The 18,864-nt window shown below is 48.2% G+C and overlaps 1 protein-coding gene across 11 annotated transcripts in view; it reads left to right on the forward strand.

The window, feature by feature from the left end:
• The window catches only part of adgrb2 (adhesion G protein-coupled receptor B2), a 1,298,770-nt gene that overhangs the window by 222,658 nt on the left and 1,057,248 nt on the right, over positions 1-18,864 (forward strand). For 10 of the 11 annotated variants that reach the window (XM_038801790.1, XM_038801818.1, XM_038801834.1 and 7 more), the window contains one exon: positions 12,594-12,677. The exons of the other annotated variant lie outside the window; for it this stretch is intronic. In XM_038801790.1, coding sequence (XP_038657718.1) covers positions 12,594-12,677 — 84 coding nt within the window. The remainder of the gene's footprint in view (positions 1-12,593; positions 12,678-18,864) is intronic. 11 annotated transcript variants of the gene reach the window in all.

Here is an 18,864-nt window from a genome sequence, read left to right on the forward strand (position 1 = left end):
GGTGGGCGTCATTTGATGTGAACCTTTATCTGGTGGAACTGCAAAGCTCAATCTTCCATCTTAACATCTACAGGCAGCAGCACAGACTGAATACTTGGCCTTACCTACACAATTTGTTCTGGAACTTCTGCACCATTGCGTACAGGGTTGATTCACTTCTGCATGCCTATCCTCTTGCATGAAGTCAATTCTACTGGAAAAGTGAATTTTTCAGCATTGGTTTTCAACTTGCCGACTTCTGTGAAAGAATACCTCTTTGGACTTTGAAGCTGAACTCACATGAAACAATAATGCTTTTCTCTGTATTATTTGCTCTGTAAATCAATCTTTTCTCTATCCCTCCTTTACTGTATCAATGATGTGGAGATGCCGGCGTTGGACTGGGGTGAGCACAGTAAGAAGTCTTACAACACCAGGTTAAAGTCCAACAGGTTTGTTTCAAACACGAGCTTTCGGAGCACGGCTCCTTCACCTGAAGAAGGAGCCGTGCTCCGAAAGCTCGTGTTTGAAACAAACCTGTTGGACTTTAACCTGGTGTTGTAAGACTTCTTACTGTATCAATGCAAAGGAGGCAAAGTTTCTACCCTTCTCCTGGATTTGAGTATGTGCAAATAAACTAACCCTTTGAGTTAATCCTATCTCAGGTTTGTTGTGGGGTTATTACTGATAATTGGATCATACGAAAACTGAGAGATTGGGAAACACCACAGGTTGTAAAGGGGAACAAATCAAGATCAAATCATCTTTCTGTTTATGGATGATTGGCAAAGAGAGAAATCAGGTTTGTTTAAATTAGACAAAAACAGAGAACACTGGGCAATCTCAGCAGGGCTAACAGCATCTGTGGAGAAGGGAGGTAATGTCACAGTCACCCAGACTTGAAGTGTTAGCTCCCTTCTGTGTCCACAGATGCTTGTAGACCTGCTGAGATTGTTCAATATTTTCTGTTTTTGTTTCAGATTACAGCATCCACAGTAGTTTGCTTTTATCTGCCTGTATAAATTAAACCTCTTCCTGTCGGTAACATACATGAAATTCATGCATAAAATAATGTGTTACATTTCTTAAGTCGTAAAATTTCTAGATTTATTTACAGAGGGAAAATGTGGGATTGCAGATAGAAACATTTAAGTTTCTGTTTAGCACAACGCTAAATTGCTGGCTTTGCAAGCAGGCCAGCAGCACGGTTTGATTCCCGTAACAGCCTCCCCGAACAGGTGCTGGAATGTGGCGACTAGGGGCTTTTCACAGTAACTTCATTTGAAGCCTACTCGTGACAATAAGCGATTTTCATTTTCATTTCATTTATGGGCCGGGATTCTCCCTTCCACGCTGACGGGAAAACCGGCGGCAACGGCTCCGGCGTCAACAGGCCCACAAGGTGAGGAATTCTCACCTGTTTCAGGGGCTAGGTGTACACCGGAGGGGTTGGCACCACTCCAGCTGACGCCGAAGGGACTGCGGGAGCTTGCGTATGTGCGGAATGGCCGTCGTGATCACGCGCATGCGTAGAACTGCCGGCGTGATTCCGCGCATGCGCAGACCGGCCGTTGTATTTTGGCGCATGCGCAGGGGGTTCTCTTCTCCACACCGCCGATGGTGGAGCCCAATGGGGGTCGGCGTGGAAGGAAGAAGTGCCCCCATGGAACAGGCCTGCCCTCAGATCGGCGGGTCCCGATCGCGGGCCGTACCACCGTGGGGGCCCGCCCTCTGGGATCGGATCCCCCGCGCCCCCCCAAGGACCGCCCACGCCGATTTACCTGCCAGGTCCCACCGTGTGGGACCATGCATAACCAACGGCGGCTGGACTGGCCAAAAACGGATGGCCGCTCGGCCCATCGGGGCCCTGAGAACGGCGGGAGGGGGGGTGGGGGCGCGCTGCCAATGGCCCCCAACCGGCGTGGTGTGAGTCCCGCCCCCACTCAAAAAACGGCACTGGAGAATACGGCAGCCGACGGCGGGGCGGGATTCGCACCGCCCGCCGGGGATTCTCCGACCCGGCGGAGGGTCGGAGAATCCCGCCCATGTTTCCTTGCTGGAATGCATCAACATAACAGCTCGACTGAAAGACATTTTTGGCTTCAGTTGGCTCCCTATTGCTCTCCGGATTCATTCTACTTTCGCCACTGCCCTCCTTGGAAAAGCAAATTGCCTTAACTTTGAACTCAGCAGGTTTCTATGAAACTAACTGATCAATGGCAATTAAGAAAAACATTTCTTTAACTTCACTTAGGGTACAAAATCTGTGTCAGTGACAAGAGGCGCCGGAATGTGGCGATGAGGGGCTTTTCACAGTAACTTCATTGAAGCCTACTTGTGACAATAAGCGATTATTATTATTAAGATTGCTACTGACACCAGAGATGCACTGAATAGCTTATGCAGTTAACTGCATGACGAACTTTTAAAATCCTATTTTACAACTTTAAAGTAGATTTTTGTGAATAGTTTAAGATGTCATAACTATTACGAGCACATCAGGCAATATCCTTTTTGAGCAAGCTTCAAGGCTTTTTTTGTTGTGCTGTGGATGGCTTATTGTCGTCCTCTATCATGTTTGCCATCGCATTGAGGTCATACGCGCATTGAGTACCTTGTGTACTTTGAGGAATGTTTGTGATTTTAGTGGTGCAATGCAAACTTTCTTGCATAATCTTTGATAATTGGGAGAAATACAATTTGTTTCCCAGAGCAGGCTGAAAGGGCGGAATGGCCGACTCCTGCTCCTCTTTTCTATGTTTCTATGTTCATTGTAAGTTAAGATGGTTCTTTGCTGTTTTTAGTGGACCCTCTGTATGTAAGTGAGTTTTGCTGATACTCAAGGTGATGATGCACAAAGAGAGGTTGTGGGGCCGGGATGGGTGATGGGGTGGGGGGGGGGGGGGGGGGGGGCGCTGCAGGGATGGTTGGTGCAGTGGCATAGTGGTAATGTCATTGGGCCTGTTATTCAGAGGCCCAGGCTAACGCTGTGGGGGCATGAGTGCAAATCCAACATGGCAGCTAATGGAATTTAAATATAATTCATCAGTCGGGTCTGCATGCAACTCCAGACCCACAGCAATGTGGTTGACTCTTGTCTACCCCTTGAATTACTCTCTGAATAGCCTAGGAAGCCATTCAGTTGTAACAAACTGCTACAAAGTCTGACTGCAATGGTTAAGAAGACAGCTCACTATCACCTTCTCAAGGGAAATAAATGCTGGCTGCACTTGGAATATTCAATTCTGGTCACCACACTACCAGATGGACGTGGAGGCTTTGGAGAAGGAACAAAATATGTTTACCAGGATGTTGCCTGGTATGAAGGGCATTAACTCTGAGGAGAGGTTGGATCAACTTGGTTTGTTCTCACTGGAACAACAGAGGTTGATGGCTGGCCTGATAGAGGTCTACAAGATTATGAGGGGCATGCACAGAGCGGATAGTCCAGAAAATTTTTCCCAGGTGAGTCAATTACTGGTGGACATAGATGCGAGGGGCCACATTTAGAGGAGATGTACTGATGTGTTATGTACTATTGGATAAAACAGGCTGCAACTGGATGCTGCTTTAACCAAAAGATACTCCAGACCTTGAAGTTAGTTCAACCTGATTTATTGAAAAAGTAGCACAGTTAGCACAGTTCTCTATGAGTTCGACTCTGCTAACCTAAGTGTGGTTACTCTGACTGAACCAGACTAGCTCTTAGCCACGTGCTGGAAGTGTGATACTGTAAATACACCCTGACTTACTCTGTAGATGTTCATCAGTGGAAAGAGGTGGAGTGTGAGTGCCTCGTGCCTTTTATAGTGAGATACCACCCCTGAGTGTCCTGCCTGATAATGGTCATGTCCTGTTCTCTGTGTTCATTAGCTGCCTGTCTGTCCCTGTCTCTATATGATTATCTGCATGTCTGCATATCCTGACATCTCCCCTTTTTTATGTTTTGTTGGCATATAGGAACGTACTTACATGTGGTGGCATATATTAACATATTTACAAACGGTGGCATATATGAACGTATTTACATGTGAAGACAGATGTCTAATGTGAGAAAACAGAACTTGGCAAACAAAACAATGTTCATAAGTCCAGTCTCTGGGGCTTGCGTCTGACCCTTGTCAACCGCCGGAGAGGTGGTGGCGGGGACGACGGCACCTTGACAGGCGGGATGGAAGCCTGACTGGTGGCCTTGTAGTTCAAGGTATCAGGAGGTGGCAAAACAACGGACGGAAACGGAGAAGAAAGCGGTTGCGGGCAGGCAACATTGCGCAGTGCCCGTCTGTTTCGTTGCACAACAGAACCTTCAGCCATACGTACAACATACGAGCGGGGGTAACACGGGCAAATCGGTGGCATGAGCATCATAGCCCTGCTTTTGCTGGTTTCGGAGCTGCTGCACCTTCTGCAGCACCGGGAGGTGATCCAGGTCGGGCAAGTGTTTGGCTGGAAGTGTCGTCCGCAGGTCTATGTTCATCAGGAGTTGAGCCGGCGACATGCCAGTGGACAGTGGGGTCGCCCTGTACGCAAGCAGCATGGGGTAGATATCAGAAGCAGAATCCGTGGCCTTGCAGATGAGCTGTTTCACAATGTGCACCCCTTTTTCAACCTTCCCATTGGACTGCGGATAGTGTGGGCTGGAAGTGACATGTTTGAAATGGTATGACTTGGCAAACATAGACTACTCGTGGCTGTTGAAGCACGGGCCATTGTCACTCATGACAGTGAGTGGGATAACATGTCTGGAGAACGTCTCCTTACAGGCCTTGATGACGGTCCGAGATGTGAGGTCTGAGAGCTTCACGACTTCAGGGTAATTGGAGAAATAGTCAATAATCAACACGTAGTCACGACCGTTCTCATGAAAGAGGTCGATGCCAACCTTGGACCACGGGGAGGTCTCGATTTCATGCTGCTGGAGCGTCTCCTTGCTCTACGCTGGCTGGAAGCGTTGACAGGTCGCACAGTTGAGGACCACGTTCGAGATGTCCTGGCTAATACAAGGCCAGTAGACAGCCTGCCTGGCTCTGCGTCTGCACTTCCCGACGCCCATGGATTTGGTGGAGCACCAAGCTCTGGAGACTGAGTGGATTGACAATCCGGTCCAGCTTGAGGAGGATACCATCAATCACGGTCAGGTTGTCCTTTACACTATAAAATTGAGGGCACTGTCCTTTCTGCCAGCCATTGGCGAGGTGATGCATGGCACGCTGCAAGAGGGGGTCTTTGGCTGTCTCCTCGCGCATACGAACCACCTTCTCATCAGACGCCGGGAGGTGCTGGGACACAGCTGCACCTGTGATTCAATCTGCCGGATGATTTCCAGTGGTTCACTAGGCAATGTGATGGAGCGGGATAATGCATCAGCGATGATGAGCTCCTTGACAGGCATGTACACTAAGTCAAAGTCGTACCTTCTGAGTTTGAGGAGGATGCGCTGCAACTGAGGTGTCATGTCGTTCAGATCCTTGTGGATAATGTGGACCAGAGGCCTCTGATCCGTCTCGACAGTGAATGTCGACAGGCCGTAGACATAGTCATGAAACTTAAGAATGCCAGTGAGAAGACCCAGGCATTTCTTCTCTATTTGCGCATACCTTGTTTCGGTGGGCGTCATGGCCCACTATGCATAGGCTACCAGTGCCCAGGATGAAGCAGCACCGCACCAATGCCATCCTGGCTTCTATCTGTTCAGATATTTGTCTCCCTGTCTGGGTCGAAAAATGCCAAACGGGTGCAGTGGTGAGCTTGGCTTTCAGCTAAAACCACTCTGCCTGATGTGCTGCCTTCCACTCAAAGGCAGTGGACTTTTTCACCAGGTTTCATAGGGCCGTGGTGTGTGAGGCCATGTTTGGGATGAACTTGACCAGAAGATTGACCATGCCCAGGAAGCGCAACACCGCCTTCTTGTCTTCAGGGACCTTCGTGGCTTCGATGACCTTGTCTGTGTCCGCGCGCACACCCTGCTGAGAGATCTGGTCACCTAGGAACTTGAGTGTCGACATGCCAAAGCAACATTTGGACCTGTTCAGCTTCAGGCCATTGGCATGGACACAGTGGAATACCTGCTGGAGACGAGAAACATGCTCCTCAGGGGTCATGGACCACATCATGATGTCGTCCACGTACACACAAACCCCTTCAATGCCCTCCATCATCTGCTCCGTGATGCAATGGAAGATTTCCAATGCCGAGACAATGCTAAACGGCATGCGATTACAGCAGTATCTGCCAAACGGTGTGTTGAAGGTGCAGAGCCTTCTGCTGGATTCATCCAGCTGGGTTTTCCAAAATCCATGTGACGCATCTAACTTGGTGAAAAAACGTGCGTGTGCCATCTCACTGGTGAGTTTCCCCCGCTTCGGGATGAGGTAATGTTCACGCATTATATTCTTATTGAGATCCTTGGGATCAATGCAGACGCGCAGGTCTCCCGTAGGCTTTCTAACACATATCATCGAGCTGACCCAGTCAGTCGGTTCACTTACTTTGGAAATGATGCCCTGTTGCTTACGATCCTTGAGCTGTGCCTTCAGGCGCTCCCTCAGCAGAGCTAGGACCCGGCGTGGTGCGTGGACCACTGGCTTGTATCATATTTTGTGTCGATATGGCAGCATGCCCATCTCATCGAACACATCCGGTTACTGAGCGAGGATGCCTTCACTGCCGGCCTGAAGACCCACATTGGAGGATGTTGCACGAGGTTCAGCTGCTTGCAGGCATGCACGCCAAGTAGGGATGCCCTGTCTGGCTTGACAATTTCAAAACGTAACCGTGCATGGGTACTCCGGTTGGAGACGAGTAGATGGCAGGATCCCAGTGCCGTGATGGCATTTCTGTTGTAGTCCAGGAGCCTGCAGGCTGCTGGAAGGACCTTGGGGGGCTTCTTGATGCGTTTGAAATCTGCCTGTGAGAGGAAGTTGGCAGAAGCACCTGTGTCCAGCTTAAACTGGATGGAGCAGTGGTTGACCTGCATCACCGCACGTCATTTGTCCGCAGAATCCACAGCGAGGATGGATTGAATTTGTGATGAGTTGGATGTGGCAAATTCACATTTGTTAATGATGCCCACACAGTAGGCGGAGTCCAGGCATTCTTCCTCTGGATCCGTTGTGCTGCCAGGATCAGAATCCTGTAATCGTTGTTGCACACTCTGAACGTGCCGTCTTCAGAACTGGGAGCGCTGACTGGTGGTGCAGACCTGCACAAGGCTGCGTAGTGTCCAGGCTTCCCGCAGTTTAAACATCGTCTGCCTCTTGCAGGGCAGTGTTTCTTTAAGTGGGTATTGCTGCAGTTCAAGCATGTCATAACGTCGGCAGCCTGACGCTCCGCACGTCGTCGCACATACGCAGTGCGGGTGACAGCCGCTTTGGTATCCCGTTCGCATCACGCATGCGTGGGGCCCCGGGAAAAGCGCGCAAAATGGCCGCTTTTATTAATGCTGAGGTGCTGCATCCGGGAGATGGCTTACACACTGGCTGCCTCGTGGGAGGCAGGTTTCTCATTTTCAGCCGACTTGTACCAGGCATAGCGATTTTTCGCTTGCTCATGCACTGTGCACGTTTCAATCGTGACTGGCAGGGTCATATGCTTGATTTTCAGTAGCTGCTCTCAGAGGATCAGAGTGAACTCCAAAAATGATTTGGTCTCTGATCATGGAGTCAGCAATATCACCAAAGTTGCAGGACAGCGCTAGCAGGCGGAGGTTAGTTAAGAAGGAGTTGAAAGATTCATCTTTATCTTATAGATGCTGTTTGAATATGTAGCGCTCGAAGATTTCATTGGTGCCCACTTCACAGTGACCGTCAAACTTGTTCAGGATGGTCTGAAACTTTGTCTTGGCCTGGTCTTCGGTGAAGTGAAAAGAGTTGAAGAGTTTGATGGCTTGATCACCCTCTGTTGAGAGGAGAAGCGCGATCATCCTTGCATCAGACGCACCCACGAGGTCTGAAGCTTCGACGTACAGCAGAAACTTTTGTTTGAATGTCCACCAGTTGGCACTGAGCTTGCCGGAGGTCCTGAACTGGTGAGGAACCTAAATCTTCTCCATGGTGCCGGGATACATTCGCTGGTCGTCACGGAACGAACTGAGGTAAACCATCTAGATTAAGCAGTCTCCTGGTCGCATGATGTGTTATGTACTCTGGGATAACACAGGCTGCAACTGGATGCAGCTTTAACCAAATGATACTCCAGACCTTGAAGTTAATCCAATATGATTTATTGAACCAGTCGCACAGCTAGCACAGTTCTCTATGAGTTCGACTCTCTGCTACCTAAGTGTGGTTACTCTGTCTGACTGAACCAGACTAGCTCTTAGCCACGTGCTGGAGGTGTGATACTTAAAATACACCCTGACTCACTCTGTAGATGTTCATCATGGAAAGAGGTGGAGTGTGAGTGCCTTGTGCCTTTTATAGTGAGATACCACCCGTTAGTGTCCTACTCATTGGTCATGTCCTGTTCTCTGTGTTCATTAGCTGCCTGTCTGTGCCTGTCTGTATATCATTATCTGCATGCCTGCATATCATGACAGTGGTCACCTCAGGTGGGGGCCATTATATTAACAGGCTAGTTAATGGGAGTGAAGTGGGGGTAGCTGTGTGGAGGGGGGTGGGCTGGTTGGGTGGACATGCGTTTTGTTGTTTGTGGGTGGGGGAGGGTTCGGAGGGCAGGGGGTTTGGGGGTGGGGGGAGGGGAGGTTTGCTGACATCGGTGGAGCTGGTGTGGCGAAGTTGGTTAAGGAGGGATGGCGGTGCCATCTTGAGGAGCCCTGTGGCTGAGCGCGAGCCGGCTTGGAGGAGCCCATTTATGGGGGGAAATGTCTGATCAGAGAGAGGGGGAGGCTGGGTGTCCCCCAACTTGCTGATCTCTTGGAATTTTCAGGGATTAAATTGGCAGATTAAGAGGTCATGCGTCTTTGTGCATTTGAGAGGTTTGAAAGCGGACGCTGTGTTTCTACAAGAGACTCATTTGAAGGTAACGGATCAGACAAGGCTTAGAAAGGGCTTGGTGGGGCATGTTTTCCACTCGGGATTGATATAAAGACAATGGGGTAGCGGAGTTGGTGAATAAGAGGGTGGCCTTTATGGTGGGTACATAGTGGTGGACCCTGGGGGCAGGTTTGTGATGGTAAGCGGAAAGCTGGAGAGTGCGCTGGTAATGCTGGTGAACATATATGCCCTAAAAAGCAGGTTTTGGCAAAGTTTCCAAACTTGGACATGCACCAGCTGATTATAGGTTGGGACTTTAACACAATGTTGGATCCTCGGCTTGAGCAGTCGTGTCCCAGATCTTTGAAGGTGTTGGCAATGACGAAGGAGTTTCAGGCATTTATGGAGGGGCTGGGTGGGGTGGACCCATGGAGTTTTGAGAGGTCGAGGGTAAAGGAATTTTCGTTATTTTTTCATGTGCAACTTGTGTCTCCTGGAATGTTTTCTTGTACTGGACAAGGTGTTGATTGCGAGCTAGTTGGGTTGGAATATTCGCCGTTTGTGGTGTCCGTTCATGCACCACATTGGGTGGGCTTGCTGGTGAAAATGGGGGGGCTCACACACCACATTGGGTGAAGTTGCGGGTGGAAAGGGGAGCTCCCAGCGTCCTCAGTGGAGATTAGATGTGGTGTTGTTGACAGATAAGGAGATCTGTGAAAAGGTATGGGTGGCTTTCTGGAATTATGTGGAGCATAACAAGACGGTTGAGTTTTCTGCCTCCATGTTGTGGGCAGCGCTGAAGTTGTTGGTGATTAGAAGGACGTTTATTTCAATTCGGGCACACAAGGACTGGGTGGAGAGGTTAGAGAGGCAGAGGTTGGTGGAGGCCATTCAGGTGGTGTACCGGAAGTACTTGGCGGCACTGGAGAAGGCACTGTTAAAGGAGAGGCAGAGTCTTCAAATTGAGTTTGGGCTTATATCTACTGGGAAGGCAGTGGGGCAATTGTCCAGGGCCGGGGGGGGTGATGTACGAGTATGGGGAAAGAGTCAGCAGGATGTTGGAGCATCAGTTGTGGAGGCAGGTGGCGGTGAGGGAGATTGAACGGATGAGGGAGAGTGAGGGTGCAGTGGTTATGGAATCGAGGGGGGGGGGGGGTGGTGAATGGGTATTTGAAGATTTGTATCGGAAGCTGTGCAGCTTGGAGCCTCCGGTGGGGGATGAAGGTGTGAGGAGGTTATTGGACGGGCTGCAGTTCCCAAAAGTGGAGGAGGGGAAGGGGCAGGTGTTGGGGGCTCTGATGGGGCTGAGGGAGGTAATGGAGTTTGTGGGATCTATGCAGTCGGGGAAGGCCCAAGTCCAGACGGGTTCCCGGCAGAGTTTTGTAAAAAGTTTGGTTCTGAATTGGGCCCCTATTAGTCGAGATGTACAATGAGTCGTTGGAGAAGGGAGGAACTCACCCCACATCCCCACGCTCTCTCAGGTCTCTATTTTGCTTATTTTTAAAAAAGGATTAGGACCTGGAGCAGTGTGGGTTGTGCAGCCCGATTTCGTTGTTGAACGTGGATGCAAAAATATTGGCAAAGGTGCTGGCGATGTGTATAGAGGATTGTGTGCCGGGGTGATAGGAGAGTATCAGACATATCATTGTGAAGGGACGGCAGTTGTCGGCTGATGTACGGAGGTTATTGAAGATGATCATGATGCTTCCAAGGGGCCAGGACGTATAGGTGGTCGTGTCGAGGGAGGCAGAGAAAGTGTTTGACTGGGTTGAATAGACGTATTTGTTTAAGGTGTTGGAACAGTTTGGGTTATAGCAGGGATTTGTAGATTGGATGAGGCTGCTGTATTATCCCCTTAAGGCAAGTGGCTGGATGAATAACGTCCTTTCAGGATACTTTGGATTACAGCGAGGTACAGGGCAGGGGAGTCCGCTCTCCCCGTTGCTTTTTGCCCAAGCATTTGAGCCGTTAGCTCTGGCACTCAGGGCCGCAGGGAGTGGAGAGGTATTGTGAGGCATGGTGGTGGTGTACAGAGTCTCTGTACATGGATGATCTCCTGTTGTATATTTCAAACCCGGTGGAGAGTTTCGATAGTGTTGTGGGGATCTTGGGGAAGTTTAGTCTGTTCTCGGGGTATAATCTCAATGTGGAGAAGAGCGAGGTGCTTCTGATCAGCGTACAGGGGTAGAGGAGGAGTCTGGGTAGGCTGCCATTTTTGGTTGGTAGGGGCGAGCTTTCTGTATCTGGGGATACAAGCTGCACTGAACTGGGTGCAGCTGCACAAGCTGAACTTGGTGAATTTGGTTGATGGAATGAAGGAGGACTTTAAGCGGTGGGATGTTTTGCTGTTATTAGCTGGGAGGGTCCAGGCGGTAAAGATGATGGTGCGTCCAAATTTTTATTCGGTTCCCGGAGCCTTCCAATTTTTGGGCCCAAGTCCTTTTTTAGGAGGGTCAATATAATGGGCAGACAAGGTTCCTCGGACTAGGAGGATGTTCTTAGAGAGGGAGGCTGGCATTGCAAATCAGCAGGATTATTAATGGGCAGAAAATATCGCAAAGATTAGGGAGTGGGCGTGGATGAGCAGTCTCGTATAGGGGGACCAGTTTGAGGGCATTATTGCTGGACCCTCTTCCGTTCTCGCCTACTAGGTACTCCACGAGCCCTATGGTGGTGTTAGCGGGGAGGGTCTGGAACCATTTCAAAATGGGTGGCGTGTCCACGTGGGCACCGAGTTGCGGCAACCTCAGGTTTATCCCGGCTGGGTTAGATTCTAAGTTGAGGGACAGGGTGCAGGTGGGGATAGAGTATTTCAGGGACCTGTTTATTGCAGGGAGGGTTGTGGAGTTAGAGGAATAGGAGACACCACATCAATTATGAAAGGGGAATGGGTTCCGATACCTGCAGGTTAAACACTTCATGAGAAAGGTGTTGGCCTCATTCCCGAGGCTGGCACCGAGGCACTATAGGATATGATTCTGTTCATGGAGGAGATAGGGTGTCAGACATATCTGGGGAGTTGATAGAGAAGGAGTGAGCTTCGGTGAAGGAAGTAAGACACAAGTGAGAGGAGGAGCTGGGGTGTTTTTGGGGCAGGGGTATGGGGTGAGGCTTTCCGGAGGGCGAATTCATCCACATTATGTGCGAAACTGATCCAGCTCCAGATGGTGTATATGGCACACATGACGGTGTCCAGGATAAGCCGGTTCTTATCAGGGGTGGAAAATAGGTGTGGGCCGTGTGCAGGGGGCTGGTGAACCATGTCCATATGTTCTGGGCATGTCTGAGGCTGAAGGAGTTTGGGAAAGTTTTTGCAGACACTACGTTAAAGATTCTTGGGGTGAAGGTGGTTCCGAGCCCATGGGTAGCATTATTTGGAGCGTCGGAGGATCCGGGAGTTCAGGTGGGGAGAGAGGCCAATGTGTTGTCCATTGCCTCCTGATCACCTGGAGGCCGTTATTGCCTGGTGAAGGAAGTAAGACAAAAGTGAGAGGAAAAAAAATTGGACAGTACTCTGACTAAAGCCTAAAGTCTTGTTCCAGGATGAAATGGTATGTTCCGTTTTACAGAGAATTGTCCTGTGAAATACATTTTAATTTATTAAAAATATTAAAGCTTTTATTTTTGGATTTTAAGTCAGCATAGTTCAAAGGGTTAAATGGGTTTATCTTCTTTTTTCAGGAAGTGAAATTAAGAAACAACGGAAAATTAGAAGGCAGCATCCAAGATCAGCTGATGACTCTGGAACAATTATGGCACAAATTGGTAATTTTACTTAATTTACTGTGTAAAAATGTTATAAGTTCCAAAGCTGTAACTAGTCCCTTACGTTTTGTTGCCAAAATATGATTCCAAAGAAGAAGTGATAAGTTAGTTTCCATTTAGGAATTGAGGTTAAGGACGTACTTTAAATGTAGGTGAAATTGCTGGTCTCTTCATGGCTGCAACACTCCCACATTTTCAAGGACTCTTTTCGTCAAGTTAAGAGTTGGTCTCCAGAAACGAGTACTCAGAGTGCTGAATCTCTGGGATCTCAATTTGTTTGCAGCGTTATAACTTGTATTTCCCTCTCAAGTAAGATTAAGCATTTGGTGTTTGCAATTCTTTTGATATTTCAATGAACTATAAAACTGTTGGGCATGATGCACCAACCTAGTTGAATCTGACCAATATTCAGCCTGCCCTGTCTCCCCGTATTGTTTACCGTTTCAGGATCTGGATCCTGCAGATGCAGGCATTCTGTGCTGTAAAGTGCCCTATGCCAAAGGCCCCAAAAATCCCTGGAGGTAGATGGCTGATCTGAGGAGAATCTTGAGTTTCTGTTCTCTTAACCCTGGATGGCTGTGGACTCCTTATAATGCAAGCAGCTTCAATACCCTTTCAAAATCTCTTTTTTCTTCATCAGTGGTTTTGCAGGTCCTAACCTTGTGCCAGAGATCCAGTTGGCTTTAATTCTGCTGGCATCAGATGAGCATGTCTGCTGAAATCAGGCATGTCTGTAAGAACTTAATACTGTGTCCCTCAAGCCTTGCTCTCATTGTGTTACTGATCTTGTTAGGATTCTTCATTCTTACAAGAGCATTTTGGAAATCTGCAGTTAAGACTATAGCTGACAAAGTTGGGTCATATCTGGATGTGTGGCTAATACTATTTGGGACCTATTCTTGTTTCTTTGCTCACTCAATACAAGAAATAAAAAATGCAATAGTTAGAAAATAACTAAGAGCATGACTTTAAAAAGTATTGCACTCTGTAAGGCTGTTTGATTTTCATTAGCTCCTGTGTGACGTATCTGCTGAAGGCAAGTATGGTATCAAAGTGTGTTATCATGTGTCAGCGATGGCTCAGTTGGTAGCACTTTCACTTCTGAGTCACAAGATTGTGGATTCAAGCCCCAATCTCGGAACTGAACCCCAAAATCAAGGCTGATATTGCAGTGCAGTGCTGATATTGTGCTGCACTTTCAGCGGTTCTACCTTTTGGATGAGATGTTAAACTGAGACTCCACCTGCTGTTCTGGTGGATGTAAATAATCAAATGGCACTATTTCGAAGGAAAGCAGGGCAGCTAACTCTCGTCTCTTGGCTAATATTTATCCCTCAATCGAGATCATAAAAATGGATTATTTGGTCATTACCATATTACTGTTTGTGGGAGTCTGTTGTGTGCAAAATCAGTTGTCACATTTCCTGTATTATAACAGTTACTACCCTTCAAAAGTATTCAATTGGCTCTAAAGTGCATTGAGTTGTCTGTTTGTCATGAAAAGCACAATATCAATGCAAATCTGGGGGCGATTTTCAGCCCACATTAGCCGGCAGCGAGAATGGCGACAGGGTGGAAAATCTCGTATAGGAAAAGCTCTTGATGGCTAGATCGCGTTTTCCAATTTTCCATGCCCTTTGCTGATGATATAATGGAATTCACGTCCATAAAGAGTAGGAACCTCATTAAAATATTCGTATGAAGTTGGCAAGGTTTACAACTGCTATTTAAAAATGTGAATCAGTTGAGGGGATTCCCGCCAGGGGTGCAAAGGTAAGTATAGCCCCCGGGGGGAGAATGACATGCCAGGGCACTGCACCCTGACACTACCGCCTGCACAGGTTGACACCACGAGGTTGGCACTGCCAACCTGTGCCAGGGCAGATTCTCTGGGGAGCACCATTGGGACAGGAGTTCACATTATGTTTGTTGTGAGGCAGGAGCCCCTACTGCTGAAGCTTTGGGACTGGGGAGAGCACCGATTCTAATGGATTGTGTGGAACCTCCTATGCTCATGGTGGAGGGGGGGGTAAAACCCCGATGCATGTCGAGAGGAGGGGAGTGCCCATGGGTGGGACGGAGGTGGGGAACGGGAGGACTTTCTCTTTGTGCTGAACGGGAGCTCTTTAAAAAGTCTCCCCGATTTCTGTAGAGCCGTCCTTGTCGGCACTATCAGGCCACATCGTGATGGCATAAACTATGCCCCATTAATTTGTTTTCAGAGAGGCTCAAGATCTGGGTTAGAAACTTGGCTGTACAGCTGGAGAGCTACATGCCAGGTTTGAGTCAAATCTGGGAAAACTCTATGTTTTAATATAGGGATGAATTGGCATTTCATTGTAAGATGTGCTTGTGTTTATGAGATAAAAGAAGTTTGGGAAACTCTTTACTAAACAATTGAAAGAAATTTAATTGCATCTCTCTCTGTTAGTCTTTGTCTGGGTGAAACAGCGAGAAGAGAGTCGGGGGTTTCACAATTTAAAACAGGGAGAGGAGAGCTTGGAGTTTCACAGGTTGAATCTTCAAGAGGAGAACCAGGGGCGGAATTCTCCGACCCCTAAAGGGTCGGGGAATCGCCCGGGGCCGGCGTAAATCCCGCCCCCACCATGGTCGGAATTCTCCGTCACCCGGGAATCAGCGGGAGTGGAAATCACGCCCCGCCGATCGGCGTGCCCCCCGCAGCGATTCTCCGGCCCTCGATGGGCCGAAGTCCCGCCGCTGACAGGCCTCTCCCGCTGGCGGGAATTGGAGCACCTCTGGTGCCGGCTGGATTGGCGGCGCGAGTGGGCCCCCGGGGTCCTGGGGGGGGGGGGGGGGGGCGCGGGCCGATCGGACCCCGGGGGGGTGCCCTCACAGTGGCCTAACCACGATCGGGCCCCACCGATCGGTGGGCTGGCCAGTGCCGTGGGGGCACTCTTTTTCTCCCGCCGCCGCCACGGCCTCCACCATGGCGGAGGTGGAAGAGACCCCCCCTACCGCGCATGCGCCGGTGGTGACGTCAACGGCCGCTTTATTTAAAAGGTTAATTTTAGTTCATGGAATAAACATTGTTTTGTTTTAAAAACCACGTGTCCATAATTGTAATACTACACCTGGGGAACAAGCCGTGTGTTTCAAAAGCAACAATCCATTAAAGGTGGGGGTTGGTTGAACTCCATGATACATTTCGGGTTCTGAAAACACCTCTCCCATAACAACCTGCATCAATCATCTTTGTGACCTCTTCGAAAAACTCTTATCAAGTTAGTGAGACACGACCTCCCCTTCACAAAACCATGCTGCCTCTCACTAATACGTCCATTTGCTTCCAAATGGGAGTAGATGCTGTCTCGAAGAATTCTCTCCAGTAATTTCCCTACCACTGGCGTAAGGCTCACCGGCCTGTAGTTCCCTGGATTACCCTTGCTCCCCTTCTTAAACAAAGGAACAACATTGGCTATTCTCCAGTCCTCCGAGACATCACCTGAAATCCAAAGATTTCTGTCAAGGCCTCAGCAATTTCTTCTCTAGCCTCCTTCAGTATTCTGGGGTAGATCCCATCCGGCCCTTGGAGACTATCTACCTTAATATTTTTCAAGACGCACAACACCTCGTCTTTTTGGATCTCAATGTGACCCAGGCTATCTACATCCCCTTCTCCAGACTCAACATCCACCAATTCCTTCTCTTTGGTGAATACTGATGCAAAGTATTCATTTAGTACCTCGCCCATTTCCTCTGGCTCCACACATAAATTCCCTTGCCTATCCTTCAGTGGGCCAGCCCTTTCCCTGGCTACCCTCTTGCTTTGTATGTATGTGTAAAAAGCCTTGGGATTTTCCTTAACCCTATTTGCCAATGACTTTTCGTGACCTCTTCTAGCCCTCCTGACATAAATGGCCTGCAAACTTTCAAAATTAAAGCCCAGTAATATCTCAAGGAGGCAGAAGCTCCACATAGTGGTAGAATGGCAGACGGGCATCAACCTGAATACTGTGTAAAGCTTCACCTGGTGATAGAGGGTGGATTTATACCTCTTGTGTAAATCACTTTCCCAGAGGCCACAGTTGCAGTAGTGAAGAGTCATCTCAAACCTTTCCATTTAATCCCTTTTTAATCCTCTCCTACCCTTACCATGTGTCTGTCTTGTGTGTGTCTGTGTGAAAGGTGGGACGGGGTTTTGGCATTTGATAGATTGGTGGATCATTGTTCTATTATTTCTTTATAGATTCATCTTTTCCGCTTATTGTTAATAAACAGTTAATGTTTTACTTATAAATCTGGGGTGGGATTCTCTGTCCCGCGAGCCCTGTTTTCCTGCGCGGCGGCCTCCGCCTGCAACAAGATGCTCCATTCCAGCAGCCGGCCAATGGAGTTTCCTATTGTGGCCATCCCATGCTGTCGGGAAACCCACGAGTGTGAGTGTGCTGCTAGTGAAGCGGAGGATCCCACAGAGGTTGTCTGTAATCATTGGAGCAGTCAAGGGTTAAAGATATCAGGAACACATGAATTATTTGTTCATTCACTCTGGGGTCTGTGGAGCTGGAACTAAAATGCTATTAGGTAATTCGGACATTGGACTTCTGATATGGCGCCGGAGCGAGGCGACTCTCTGCAAGCTCTCTCATGTATTTTCTTGTATTTTCTTGAATTTTGTTTAATTCCCTTTTCTAATGATCTGTTGAGCTGCTTGTAGAAAAATACTTTTCACTGTACCTCGGTACACGTGACAATAAACTAATCCAATCCAATCCAATTCTGAATTCTCCCTCGGTGTACCCGAACAGGCGCCAGAATGTGGCGACGAGGGACTTTTCACAGTAACTTCATTGCAGTGTTAATGTATGCCTACTTGCGACAATAAAGATTATAAAAAAATATTTTAAAAAAGAAGTATTCAATGAATGGCATGCCACTTGGAAGTTCTGAGGAACAAAGGAACCTTGGCGTGTTTATCCATAGATCTCTGAAGGCGAGAGGGCAGGTTAATAGACTGATGAAAAAGACATATGGGACACTTGCCTTTATCAATCGAGATATTGATAATAAAAATAGGGTGTCATGTGGAGTTGTGTAGAACTTTGGTTAGGCCACAGAGTGAGTACTGTGTGCACTTCTAGCGCCATACTATAGGAAGGGTGTAATTGCACTGGAGGGGGTGCAGAGGAGATTCACCAGGTTGTTGGCTGGAATGGAACATTTATGTTATGAAGCATTTCACTGGAACAGAGAAGGTTGAGGGATGACCTGATTGAAGTGTACAAAGTTATCAGGGACTTGGACAGGGTGGATAGGGAGCAACTGTTCTCCTTTGTTTTTAAAAAATAAATTTAGAGTATCCGATTTATTTTTTCCAATTAAGGGGCAATTTAGCGTGGCCAATCAACCTAGCTTGCACATTTTTGGGTTGCGGGGTCAAAACCCACGCAAACACGGGGAGAATTTTGCAAATTCCACATTGGCAGTGACCCAGAGCCGGGATCGAACCTGGGACCTCGGCGCCATGAGACCGCAGTGCTAACCCACTTCACCACCGTGCTGCCACCTGTTCCCCTTTGTTGAAGGGTCAGTCACAAGGGGACACAAGTTCAAGGTGAGGGACAAGGGATTTAGGCGGGATTTGAGGAAAAGCCTTTTTACCCAGAGAGTGGTGACAGTCTGGAATGCACTGACTGGGAGGGTGGTAGAGGCGGGTTGCCTCCCACCCTTTAAAAAGTACCTGGATGAGCACTTGGCACCTCACAACATTCAAAGCTATGGGCCAATTGCTGGCGAATGGTATTAGGTAGGTAGGTCAAGTGTTTCGGATGAGACTCGATGAGCCGAATAGCCTCTTCTGCAATGTAGTATTCTGTGATTCTGCAATCAGATCAAATTTACTTTTTTCCTTCTGGCTGAAGGTGCAAGATGACTTGAGTCATAGAAGTTTTAAGATGAGCTGAGAATCACATTTCCAGGTGTTAATGTTTGACGATTTGTTGATAAAATATAATCTACTAAAAGCATAAGGCTAATTTTCATCAAAGGAACTTTCTGGAGAATGCATAGCTGTTGTCTTATATGAAGACTTATTTTCTGCAAGACCAGTTACAGCTGCTTTTTGTGATAAGGGAAATATTCTCTGTGGTGAATGGATTAAATGGTTTTAATGAACATTTACGTCACTGCACTGCAGGAATACAGTCAGAGTTTCCCTTATTTAGGATTT

The sequence above is a fragment of the Scyliorhinus canicula genome, chromosome 1, assembly GCF_902713615.1.
Source record: "Scyliorhinus canicula chromosome 1, sScyCan1.1, whole genome shotgun sequence".
Classification (NCBI taxonomy): Eukaryota; Metazoa; Chordata; class Chondrichthyes; order Carcharhiniformes; family Scyliorhinidae; genus Scyliorhinus; species Scyliorhinus canicula.